Source organism: Lathamus discolor, chromosome 4, assembly GCF_037157495.1.
Source record: "Lathamus discolor isolate bLatDis1 chromosome 4, bLatDis1.hap1, whole genome shotgun sequence".
Classification (NCBI taxonomy): Eukaryota; Metazoa; Chordata; class Aves; order Psittaciformes; family Psittacidae; genus Lathamus; species Lathamus discolor.
This window is the reverse complement of record NC_088887.1, coordinates 64,442,862-64,456,145: the sequence shown is the minus strand read 5'-3', so window position 1 is coordinate 64,456,145 and position 13,284 is coordinate 64,442,862. Positions and strand designations below refer to the sequence as shown.

The following is a 13,284-nucleotide window of genomic DNA, read 5'->3' as shown; positions in this document are numbered from 1 at the left end:
AATGGAGTGCTATCATTTTTACACTTTTTACATCTCTCTTTGAGGTAATTCTTAAGGTACTTGCAAGGTCAAAGGGATAAAAAACAGATATGGGAAACTGTAGTTCGTGTTGTTCTACAAATATTTTGTGCAATATTTTTTCACAACAATAAAAACTGTAACCAAGGCTACAAAACAGTTTTCTTCATCATCTCTATTTCCATTTGCTTATACTTCTCTAAGTTTAAGCTCTCCCTTGCCACCATTGTCACTCAGTGATGGGCTCGGAGAGCCATCTTTCCTCCTGGAACTAAAACTCAAACAGCATCTTCTTTCACAAAACCAGAGCCAGGCTGAGCTCTGTTGTCAAACTCTGAAACTCGTGAGGTTTTGCAATGAGGATTATATGTTTGTCTTAGTTAAGAAGGGTTTAGCAGCATCAGGAGCATACAGACGTTTTCTACTGAGCCCATGCAAAAATCTGTGATAATCTGTGCAGAAGGTGGTTCATGAGGTTCCTATCCTAAACCTGGGAACCTGGGGCAAGCGCTGGGTTTGTTGGTGGCACCTGTGAAGTACATACAACCTGACCATGTTATTTATGTGAAAGCGTTTGTCTTGCATTCTGCTATTTTTAGTGGTGGAGATCTTGGACGTGGACTCATGATGAAAAAGGCCCCAGGGAGACCTTATTAGAGCCTTTCAGTACTTCAAAGGCGCCTATAAGAATGATGGGGAGAGACTTTTTAGTATGGCTTGTAGCGATAGGACAAGAGTAATGGTTTTAAACTAAAATAGGGGAGATTTAAACTGGATATAAGGAAGAAAATTTTTTACAATGATGGCAGTTGGAACTAGATGATCTTAAGGTCATTTCCAATCCTAACTATTCTATGATTCTACAGTGAAACACTGAAACAGGTTGCCCAGGGAAGTGGTAGATGCTCCATCCCTAGCAGTGCTCAAGGCCAGGCTGGATGTAGTTCTGAGTAAACTGGTCTAGTTGAAGATGTCCCTGCTCACTGCAGGGGGGGTGGACTAGATGACCTTTGAAGGCTCCTTTCCAACATGAACTATTCTATGATTGATTTTATGATATAGAAATATCAAATGGTGAAGTTGTCTGAGACAGCGGTTGTACCTTTCCCTTTTTGCAAAGTCAAGTTTTATGTCCTTGAAGCATATCTACATCAGTAGATATCAAACTCAAGGAAAGCAGAGATACCAAAAAAACCCTGCCTCTCTACAACATTAAGGCACACATATTTCTGTTGTTTTCCTCCTTTTTTTCAAACTTATTTTTAAAAAACAAGAAGTCTATGATAGGAAAATATCTTTTGCACTATGTTAATTACTGAATCCACAGAATTAAAATAATACGTAAGGTAGGTCATTGAAAGTCATGAGCTTTCATGAGCTTTAGCTTAGACCACCAGCTGTGGTAACCTCATTGTTTGCATATTTCCAATATTTACTCCATTTATTCATGGATACTGTAAATACCATGGCAGCATTACCTTATAATCTAAGTAAATTATAAAATCCAAAGGCTGACTACCATGAATTGTGCTTTTTCTCTTTTAGACAGCATGAACTAAACATTTTCTGCTTGGTGATTTATTTATGTATCATAGAATCATAGAATAGTTAGGGTTGGAAAGGACCTCAAGATCATCTAGTTCCAACACCCCTGCCATGGGCAGGGACACCTCACACTAAACCATGTCACCCAAGGCCCTATCCAACCTGGCCCTGAATACCACCAGGGATGGAGCATTCACCACTTCCCTGGGCAACCCATTCCAGTGCCTCACCACCCTTACAGTAAAGAACTTCTTCCTTATATCCAATCTAAAATTCCCCTGTTTAAGTTTTAACCCATTACCCCTTGTCCTATCACTACAGTCCCTAATGAAGAGTCCATCCCCAGCATCCCTATAGCCCCTCTTCAGATACTGGAAGGCTGCTATGAGGTCTCCATGCAGCCTTCTCCAGGCTGAACAGCCCCAACTTCCTCAGCCTGTCTTCATACAGGAGGTACACCAGTCCCCTGATCATCCTCGTGGCCCTCCTCTGGACTTGTTCCAGCAGTTCCATGTCCTTTTTATGTTGAGGACACCAGAACTGCACACAATACTCCAGGTGAGGTCTCATAAGAGGAGTGTAGAGGGGCAGGATCACCTCCTTCGACCTGTTGGTCACGCTCCTTTTGATGCAGCCCAGGATACGGTTGGCTTTCTGTGCTGCGAGCGCACACTGAAGCTGGCTCATGTTCATTTTCTCATCGACCAACACCCCCAAGTCCTTCTCTGCAGGGCTGCTCTGAATCTCTTCACTGCCATTTATATCTGCCAGGTTTTGGTATGAAACCACAAACACTATCTAGAAGGGAGTTTCATCTAGGAGGAGCAATACTGGAGAAATAGGGTCTCAGGCATCTCTTTTTCCATTCCCCCAGGCCAAATTTGTGCCTCTCAGTCTACAAGAGAGAAGATGAGACAAGGATGCTCTAGCATTTCTTGCTGCAGTTGCCACTGGGAAAATAGTCTTCCTTTTCCTGTCAGCTTATGTGTATATTTTTAACAGCTATTAACAAACGTGCCCGAAAGGCAAATATGGCTGTAATTAGCAACCCCCTCTAGTCATGATGAGGCTTGCTCTGTGTTGCACACCTGATCCACAAAGACGTTAGGTCTGTGTTTTACACCTCCTCTCTGGAGACACCCACACAGCCTAAACAAAAACACACATCAGGATCTGTAGATGAGCTGCCGGAGATCCCAAATTGCTTAAGAGTGATCCCGTGGTCCCAGCAAAACCACACATCCAGCTGCTTCCTGCTTACCATTGCATGCCATCACAGGGAGAGTCATTTTCTTTAGTCAGAGCATGGCAGAATACAAAGAAAAAGTGCAGCATCTGTTAATTCATTAAGAACTAATTGCTTTTAATGATTAGGGGCCATAAAAACTGGTCACTCTTTTTCCTGCTTCTTGGCATATGCTCCCTGATTGTCCAAGCTTTGCATGTTTTCACCGATGTCAGCTAGAGACAAAAGTGATCTTAGCACTAGAAGATCCCTTGTTGTGTGAATGGGATTACTGCCTGACAGATAATATAGCACAGGTATAAATTAACATGCCTGAAAATAGACAGCAAGCCCAAGATCTGCCTGGCATATCTTGGTATATAGCTTCAGATATCACCCCTGCTAAGGAGGTATCTATAGCCCTACTGCCAGAAACCTCCTGCATCTGCCTTCCCCACTCTTGTGTTAGAAAATGAGTGTTTTGTTTTTTAACTCCAAAGCAGGAGAGGGGAAAAAAAAAAAGAAGAAGGAAAAAGAAAAACCCAGAAAATAACACTGCCAGTGTATGGCACTGCACTTATTTAGGCGGATGAATAATTACATTTAACTTTTTGGTACTCCAATTTGGGGAAAAAATCCCCCCTAGAGTTCTAATCTGGCCGTATTCAGTAATTAGGACTGGCTTTTTCCAGTTAAAAAAGTATTTCCCATAAGTTTGACATATTGCTGTGTATAATGATGGAATGCAGGGGAAAAAAAGTGTATATTTACATATAAAATATACCCCCACATGCATATTTATATTGAGATGGAAAAATATTTTATGTATATATGTATAACTTGACACTTTCAACATTTTATATAAATAAATGCCAAATGCCAAATGGATGGAGAAGATTGTATTATATATTAATGGGCTACAATTCTTCATTTCCATTTTTCAAATCTGGCTATGATTGCATACAAGTACCTCAAACAGCAAACATCTGCGTGGCTTGAAAGCAACTGAAGCATGTTTTTACCGTAAAACATGTTCTTACTGTAAAGTTTTAGATTCAAGCTTTCCTAGTGAAATTCTTGGTCCTGAGCAGCCTCAGATCTGATTTATAATGAAAACAACAATTTTGCAGTATCAGTGGGGACATGGACATAATTATATTCATATTTAAAGTCTAGCAAGCTCTTTCATAATTAGGGTTCAGTTTAACAGACATATGTGTTAAGACTGTATCTTTGGAACTTTTCCAAGCAACTGCATTGTCACAGACAAAGCCTTTGTCCAACTTACATGTTTGACAGTTTATACAATTGCATTACTATTTTCCATCTCTTACCTCTATATTTGGGACAATTTATCTCTGGTTCTCTTTTGTTTCTAGGTTTCAAACTTTAATTTCCTGCAGAAATTAATATAATTCAGGTTGTCCACCCACCCACCCAGCTACCTGTCTCAGCTAGCCCAGTTGCTGGAAGGAACGTATAAAGCAAGTTCATAGCTTGATGCTGGAGTGATATAATCTTCGCTTAATCTACTTAGTGTTTAAAAATGTAAATGTTAGCAGCTATCGCAAATACTAGAGTGCTGCTCTCATGTAGGTTGTATCCTCAAACGTGGCACAAAGCTGTAATTGTACTCTTCTGGGAGACTAAAAGCCTTGCAGTGTCTGAGACCTGGAAAATTTAAAGAGCAGTTTACATCTGCTAGGACCAAAGTGTTGCAACTGTATCTCAAACATTTGCAATTTGAAGCGGTAAAATCCCTAGGGCGTATTATGTGCTGTAATAATACCATTAAATATGTTGTATCATGCTAACGAAACAATTTGTGCCTCCTTTTCCTGTCTCTTTTTTCCCCTTAGAAAGAAATACAGTACATGAATATGCAACATTAGTTCTTAGTCGAAACGATTCTTTTGAATAAATGAAATAAATTAACACATGTGTTTATAACAGAGATTGCAGCCTTTCTTTTCCCTAACTATTGCAATAGCGTTTCAAATATAAAATTTGGATTCTTCCTGGGGTCTAACCTCTTAAATCTGCAGTTTGCTTATCAAGAACAAAAAGCAGCCTTTGCTTCCTACAGAAAAAGGCAGTTGAGGGTTTTCTTGGTGGATCTGCAGGACCCGACAAGGGAGGTATAGCCCGGCATGCCAACTGCCTGTGCTGCTTGCCGTCGGTTCACTTCCTGGCTCTGTTTGTGGCTTCTCCACCTACATCTTTCCAGACAAATCTCGTCTACTGGGGTTAAGCACTAAGTGGTGTGGACACAAGCCAGGCTACTGATCCCCAGCCCTCTTTCATTTAGCAGTCGAGACACAGCACTCAGTTCCTCTGCGGGAAGATTTCCCAGTCAGCCAAGAAGTGCCAGAGCTCAGAGCTGGTTCCTCATCTTTCACAGACTTTTAGAACTGTTGCAAGACCAGACTCCCTCATGCCATTGGTCTTCTCAAAGAGGGGAAAGAGATGTGCAGTAAGGGTGTGTAGCTCGCCTCTGTGTGTGAGTGCACGTGCACATCTCCCCCTGTCTTTGTTCAGACCTCTGCTCATCGCTGCCATGTAACCTTTGCTCTGCTTATGAGCCCTTCTGTTCTTATTTTGGCAACACACACAAATATTTGCTTATGTTCATAAACAATCACCTATTCTATCTTTCCAGGTGAAGTATCAAGAGAGCATGGCTCACCTAGGTGAACGTAAATGGACTCACATGTTCCCTTTTCTGGTGGTAGGTATTTATGTGCATATATGTCTCCCCAGTGTGCAAAAATACCTGCTTGGGTCTTTGCAAACATCTGTGAATAGTCATGGCACAGCCACAGACAACTTAGGAACTGAACCCTGATGTAGTGGTTGGTTTCCACCCAATAAAACACCTGGGCGTGTGCTGCTTAAACTGAGGCTGCAAGGGAGGAGGGGAAGGAGAAGGACTCAGGATGGAGCAGAAACAGAAGGCCCTGGAAGAGCTGATGAGCCCAGGTGTCACACGAAGTACAGCCATATCATAGTTGAGGCCCAAGGCAGCACATTATCTCATTATCTGCAGTCAGATTTGTGAAGGCTCATTAGAGCTGGGAAGGGTGAGGGTGTAAACTCAGGCATTTGCTGTGCAGAAGAGTGTGAGAATTAATAGATCAGGAATCATGGCCTTCAGTATTTTGAGGAGTGGTTTTGCCAACAAGCACGAACGTCAGTGCTCTGAGAAACTCTTAGAAGGACCAAGTTACTGAAAACTGTATCTGCCTCCATCCCACATAGTGGCACCACTTCTGTTTCTGAGCTTTAGGGTGCTTCACGCTGCAATGCTGATCCTGTTGCCTTCTGAGCCACAGAAGCTGGGCAAGGGAGGGAGGACAAAGCTTGGGAGACAAAGGCAGTGGAAGTGACCAGTGGAAGTGACGGTGCTGTGCGATGCTCTCTGGTGACAGGTCTCCCTGGTGTACTCTGCCAGCGCTGAATACTCCAACTGCGGTGAGAATGAGTACTACAACCAGACCACTGGCATGTGCCACGACTGCCCCAAGTGTGAGCCGGGTGAAGAGCCTTACATGGTAATTTCAGCTTCCGCTGGTAGGGAACACATATCCAGCACCAAATGCAAAAACAAATGCTTTGTTACATGGTGGGAATATATGGATAGGAGAGAAAATGAGTATGGGCAGAGATGCTTAAGCATTACGCCTGCAAGCATGTCATGGGAGCTGGGCACCTTGTGTGCCTATCCCAGGAGCAGCCTGTCAAAAGCAATATTGTAAAAGTTGTAAGGTAAAAGTTTCACACACAGTCTCTGCCAGTCCATTCTCTTCTCAATAGTTATTTGCAATCTGATGCTCTATTCTGGCATGGTGTGATGAATGGGTCAGTCTGCTGTGCTTGCTGGCCCCCCACACTGAGGATTTAATTTTGCTCTCCCGCTAAGATATTTTGGCACTAAAGGAACTTGGATGCTTCTGCAACATTTTAAATTACAGTTCCTAAGTAACCATTTGATTTACAGCAGATAATTGTTGCTTATTAAAAAAAAAAATACTGAAGTCATGTTTGGTTTTAATGGGATAAACATCCTATTTCAAGAATTTCGCACAGTTGGTAGTCCTGAACAAGTACGTTTGAATAATAACCAGTTGGTTTTAGTTTTGTTTAATCTGAGCATAATATTCAGCTGGGACATGTGAGTTCAGAGGTTACGAAATCTCATCTGAACATTGCCTTTTGTGCTGTTCCCTCTGGGCTCTCCTAGCATGAAAGCAAGATTGCTGATATCGCTGCTGTAGCCATGCTTCCCCTGTAATCTTCTCCTCTGCTCTTCAATTTTCAGTTCACTTTCTATCTGAGCAGCAGCTGAAATTCACTTCCATGGCTCACTGGAGTATGATATAAATAGCTATGGGGAGCCACTTTCAAGGAGTACAATGCTCTGGTTCCCCATTTTCCTCTCCAGCACACAGCTTGCTGCATCCTTATATCCTTCTATGGCTTTTTTAGCACAGACATTAAGGTACCAAATGGCACAATTCTTTCCCATGACGTGCCACAAAGCCAATGGGCCAGGCTATGAATGTTTCCTTTTGCTAGAAGCAGGTGTGCAGCACAAGCCTGCCTGTCAGTGACTTTGTGTTGTTGCAGACATGTGGATATGGCACCAAAGACGAGGACTACGGCTGCATCCCCTGCCCTTCAGAGAAGTTCTCCAGAGGAGGTTACCAGATATGCAGGCGGCATAAAGACTGTGAGGGGTTTTTCCGAGCCACAGTCTTGACACCTGGTGATCAGGAGAACGATGCTGAGTGCGGTCCTTGTCTCCCAGGGTAAGGACTTAACCGCGGACCTTTGCTCTACACAAAGCACTGCAAAATACCTTTCTGATGTCAAAATCCCTGACAGCCTCTCTTCATGTCCTAGCTGACTGTAGGTACGATACTGGTGAATTGTTCTTTTTAGTCTCTGTAAAGCAATACATCTAAATGTTTCAAAAGCATCAGTGAATTCAGTAGAAGACAACAGTAACCTTACTGAAATCTCACTGAAAAAACAACTAAAAACAAGAAAAACTGAAACTTCTCCTCTCTAGAAGTGGAAAGGGAACAGCTCATGTACCCTACCAGGTGTGGAGTGCAATTTTAGACACTGTCAGAAATCCAGCTTGGCTTCCTGCTGTGGTTTCAGATGGCCACCTCATAAGTCTTGCATCCTATGAACGACCTCCATGAAGATGCCTTGGATGCCCCGTAGGGTCCATGCTAGCACTATGGTGTGCTTAGGAACATAAAATATCTCTTCTCCAGATGTGACCAGCTGGCAGATTTGTCAGTAGTTGACAGCATTAGCTAACATAGCTATTAGGTGAGATTTACCAAGGCATTTAGTCTCTCGGGGTCCTTTCTAACCAATAGAAAGGGGTCTTAAGAGCTGCTAATGTGGTGTGTGTGCTGCTGTTCAGAATGAAAACAAATTCCAGGGAAGCTTGAATGGGCTTAAAATAGATGTTTTTTTAGTAAGTCCATCTTTTTAATGGTCTCAAGCTCAGTATAATTCTGATGGCAATGGTGAGAAAGCGATATCTACATTGAATATGTTAACAATATATTCCTGACTATATTGCCTTTGAAAGCCTCCAAATCCAGGCATGCATTTGCTTTCTCAACACTTTTTATTTTGTAGGCTGAGTAAATACTCTCAAACACCACCTCACCTTACATACCTTTCCAGTTTCTGCCAGTGTGTCGCTTTGGTTTAGAGAGTAATTCCCACTGACATTTGGCTTTTGTGCAGTTTGCAGATGCTGAATAACCCACACTACTTAAAGAGCAGGAAACCCTGTTAAGGAGGCCCTGCAAGCTTCCAGGTTTATTGTATCAGTGAGCCTGTGTGAAATTTTCACAGTTTACAAACAAAAGGAAGGACTTGTCTAGCTGCCAGCTGAACAGACTGATGATGTGATTTGAAAAGAGCTCCCTCTTGACTTCCCCTCATACATCATAAGGAGCAAGAAAGTTAAACAGTGGCCACAGTCACTGTTTTGCAATTTCTTTTGGGACTAATGGGGTCACCCAGGTGGGAGTGGGGTGCTCACTGAAAATAATCAGCTTGCACAGCTGGTGCTTGGGGAGTAATCTCAAAACATCGTGTTTGCACAGGTGTAACCTGTAGCAGAAACTGGCCTGCCTGAGTCTGGCTGCGTGCCGCTCTCTGTGTGACTCCCAGGTCCTGGGATGGTTTGGCAAAGCCAGCAGTTAAGGAGAAACACCCTCTTACTCTGAGCATGAAGACATGAAATTCTCAGGATGAACTCAATGAGGGCTAAGACAAGCTCTGGAGCTGCCTTGACTCCCCACACAACTTAGGGACCCCAGAGGTTGCTCCTGTGTGATGGTGGGGGAAATCTAGTGTCAGGCCAGAGAGCTGTCAAGTAGTGCTGGCTGCCCAGCAACCCTTCCTCATTGTCCCAGTGGCACAGGGACAGTCGCATGCCTGGGTGAGTGGCAGCTGGCAGAGTGCTCCCTTCCCTGGGCACTAAACCTCAAAGAGCCCCTGAGTCAATGGGAGGGAAAAAATAAGGTTTCCATTTGCAGAGGACAGTGATTCCATAAGGTAGTGCAGACCTTCCCAAGGTAACAGTCCACATGCTGCGGTCTATATTTAGAGGCATCTCATCCCTTTGCTATTTTTCACCAGCTCAGTAAAGCAGCCTGAGGAAAAGATGAGCAAAGACATTCTGACCTTAAGTTTTTAGACAAAACACCACTGAACTGGCAGCCTTTTCCCAATGGCTTAAAGTGCCTTTCTCTGTCATTTGCCTTAAAATAGGTGCTGGATAATTATATATTCTTCCTTCTATTTTTTCACTGTTACTTCTAATCAGTTTAAGGGAAGGAGACCTTTGGTACAAGAGCACAGATCATCCACTGCTTCTCAGTGTACCGGTTCCCTTTCAGATGATATAGGAATAACACTATTTGTCATGCTCACAAGAAGGATGCAAGACTGTAGCCAGGGAAGAATTTAAAGGCTTAGGTGCAAAGCTATGATCCTCAAAAACAAAGTTCAGCTGTCAGTGAACGCTGGAGGTATCTAGAGTACCTAACCTCCTGGGACAGTGCTTCATCCTCTGCTCCTGCCCAGAAGATCTTCCATCATGGTAAATAGGACAGGTCAATAATGTGGAAATCAGGTGCAATTCAGACTATTTCCCTCAATGGGATGATCCATTAGATCAAGAACATCTAATGATGCATGACTGAGATCACAACAAACTAGAAGCAGATACAGCAGGTCAGAGCAAGGGTCCCTCTACACTAGCCATCTGTCCTCAGTAGCAGTCCTAAGTGGAAACACACAGAGGAGTAAGAACAGGCCAAGTGTACATGATACATACCCCTCATGTTGTTCGAGCACATATTTTCAGCTTGGAGCAAGTCTCTGGAATTGCAAAGAGATAATTTTCTTTCAAAATGTATTCAGAGATGCCTCCACTACTGATGCTTCCCCTTTTCAAGAAAGAGTGGAAGAGTAACACCATGAAAATTCATTATTTCATTACTGTGTCACTTCTTCTCTGTAGTTAGTGATGCAAACGGATCGGATATTTCCAACACTGCCTTTAGTATCTGGTGCAGTGCAAAGTAGCCAGAAACACAAATATGTTGCTGGTCTTTCATAGGGGTGAATCATTAATGTCTGCAGCTGCAGAGCTTCCTTCTCATGTGAGTGAACTGTTGCTTGCCACCTCCTCCATCATTCTGCATTGTGGCAAAAACTGAGGAATATTCTACCACCTTGATTTAGTTAACTGTTAGAAGGGTTGTTTGTCTTTCCTAAACCACTGTGACGGTTAGACTGTGGATCCTCCCTGTCCTATCTTTTTCTTTACAGATTTATAAGCATCTTTGGCCTGCCACCCTTTTCTTTTTTCCCTTTTTGTGCTTTGGCAGACATTTCCTGATTATTTATTAACTGCTTCACTGTCTAATGTTCCACAGGCCCCTGTAAGAGAGGAAAGATGAAGTTTTACTCCCGAGAGAAGGGTAGATTGGCAGATGGGGCACAAGAAACAGTTGAAGGGAAGAATGAGGGTGAAACCTTGAATCTTTTAAAACCAGTGAGAAATAAAGGAGGAACCATGCTCAGTTTACTGCCTCTCTGCGGTACCTCCAGCCCCTGTCACCCTCTTATATCTCTGTGTACTCCACTTCCCGGACTTTATCCCTTACTTGTAGGCTGGGGCATTCATTAATGACAAACTGATCTTGATGGACAGTTTCAGCAGTAATTTCCTAACAATGCATACGTTTCCCAGAAAAAACATCCTGCACGTGCATAGACAGGTATGTAAGAGCAGAAAACAGATTCCCCATTGTGTAAAGTGTTTATCATGTTGAGTACTTGTCTGCATAAATGGATTATGAATTTATTCATTCCTTCATTAAAATTTGCAGTGATTTACAAGTGATTTGTAAAGACATATCCGTAACACCATCCATGTATGATTTTAATGTAATTTACTCATTAGCTTTCCTGTGGATCCGATTCTTGCATAACCAATTACTTTATTTCAACACTAACTTTATTAGCAGCCCAAAAGTTCAAACCATGAAAACCTTTCCTTCAATCTTTATTTCCAGTATCAGGAACTAACTTATAAACTATAGCACAAGGAACTAAAATAAACCCAAAAGCTGTAAAACCTAATCTGTCTTTCCCTGTAAGTGTGGTGGGTTTTGCTGTATTTTTTATTCTGATTTGGCTCAGATTTGGTTCTAGCATTAAGGTAATTACTCTTATGGTGATTGTGAAGAAAATTAGCCAACCATATCCAACTGGTGGTCTTGCCTGAAAGATTACTACTTCAAAAAATAGCATTCCCTTGTTTTGAAAAGTCTTATTTCAGGGCATGCTGTAAACTGCAGCTTGAACTCAGCAGGGAGTATAATGTTGGTTTAAGCAATGATACTACTTCTTGTCATGTAGGCTTGATGGTTGATTAATTGCATTTTAGGAGGAAAGGAAGAAGAGAAACACTGTCTCTATTCAGGCAGCTTAAAAAAAGAAAAAGACTCATCTTTGCATCAAATTGCTTATAGAAGTTTTTTTTAATGATTTTATCTCAGTGTAATTGCTTGCTGATGAACCATGCTCTGTTGCAGCATATTAATTTACGCTGTTTTGCCTCATCTTGCCCTCCATTTCAGTTACTACATGCTGGAAAACAGACCTCGCAATATATACGGGATGGTTTGCTACTCGTGCTTGCTGGCGCCTCCTAACACCAAGGAATGTAAGTGTTCTGCAATCTCTATGCATTTCATCTGGTTTTGACTTGGAATCATCTGGATGCTCAATATGAAATCTTTCAGCGATGATTATTCTGTTCAAACAATAATTCCATCTCCAGTAAAGCAATTTCTGCTTCCAACCAGCCTTGCCATTCCCCCCCAAATGCTGAACATTTGGGGAGGAATCAGAGCCTTTGATTTTAGGACCTGCTGTTTTTCAGTTGTGTTCCAGTTTTCATGTGTTAAGCCGTCCCATACAGGACTTATTATGGTTATTTAACCAGTAGGTACAGGAAGTCACAAATCTGTATTTTCATTTTTTTTTAAATTCAGTTTCAGTTTCAGGTCAGCTATGAAAAAGTCATGGGACACTTCATAGATCCTAGTAGAAGTGCATCACACCTTTCATATCATAGAATCACAGAATGGTTTGGGTTGGAAAGGACCTTAAGATCATCAAGTTCCAACCCCCCTGCCATGGCAGGGACATCTCACACTAAACCATCTCACCCAAGCCTCTGTCCAACCTGGCCTTGAATACCACCAAGGATGGAGCATTCACCACTTCCCTGGGCAACCCATTCCAGTGCCTCACCACCCTTACAGTAAAGAGCTTCTTCCTTATATCTAACCTGAATTTCCCATGTTTGAGTTTAAACCCGTTACCCCCTGTCCTATCACTACAGTCCCTAATGAAGAATCTCTCCCCAGCATCTCTGTAGGCCCCCTTCAGATACTGGAAGGCTGCTACGAGGTCTCCACGCAGCTTCTCTTCTGCTTTGGTTTTAAAGTGATGCAAGGATTGATGCTGGTGTGTAGTAGTCAGCACTGATAAGACAGCTAATTCTATAGATTTAATTGACAAAAGAAGCTGTAGTTTGGTAATTGAAAACAATGCATGTATGTGTGTGTGACACCCCAGCATTAGTACCTGTTCATTTGCATGCCACATGTGCAATGGCTTACCCATCACAGAACCATGTAATGCAAGGTTGGAAGGGATCTCAGGGATCATCTGATTCAACCCATCTTGGCAAAGCACTACCTAGTCTAGATGTCCCAGCACGCTGTCCAGCCAAATCTTAAAACAGCTTAGAATCATAGAATGGTTTGGGTTGGAAAGGACCTTAGGATCTAGTTCCACCCCCCTGCCACGGGCAGGGACACCTCACACTAGACCAGGTTGCTGAAGGCACTATCCAACTTGGTCTTGAATACTGACAG

The 13,284-nt window shown here is 42.5% G+C and overlaps 1 protein-coding gene across 5 annotated transcripts in view; it reads left to right on the top strand.

Annotated features, from left to right (window-relative positions):
- EDAR (ectodysplasin A receptor) overlaps nt 1-13,284 on the top strand; it is a 77,413-nt gene that overhangs the window by 44,412 nt on the left and 19,717 nt on the right. For all 5 annotated transcript variants that reach the window (XM_065677830.1, XM_065677831.1, XM_065677829.1 and 2 more), the window contains 4 exons: nt 5,448-5,516; nt 6,217-6,339; nt 7,415-7,596; nt 11,977-12,062. In XM_065677830.1, the coding sequence (XP_065533902.1) occupies nt 5,466-5,516; nt 6,217-6,339; nt 7,415-7,596; nt 11,977-12,062 (442 nt within the window). In that variant the 5' untranslated portion in view covers nt 5,448-5,465. The remainder of the gene's footprint in view (nt 1-5,447; nt 5,517-6,216; nt 6,340-7,414; nt 7,597-11,976; nt 12,063-13,284) is intronic.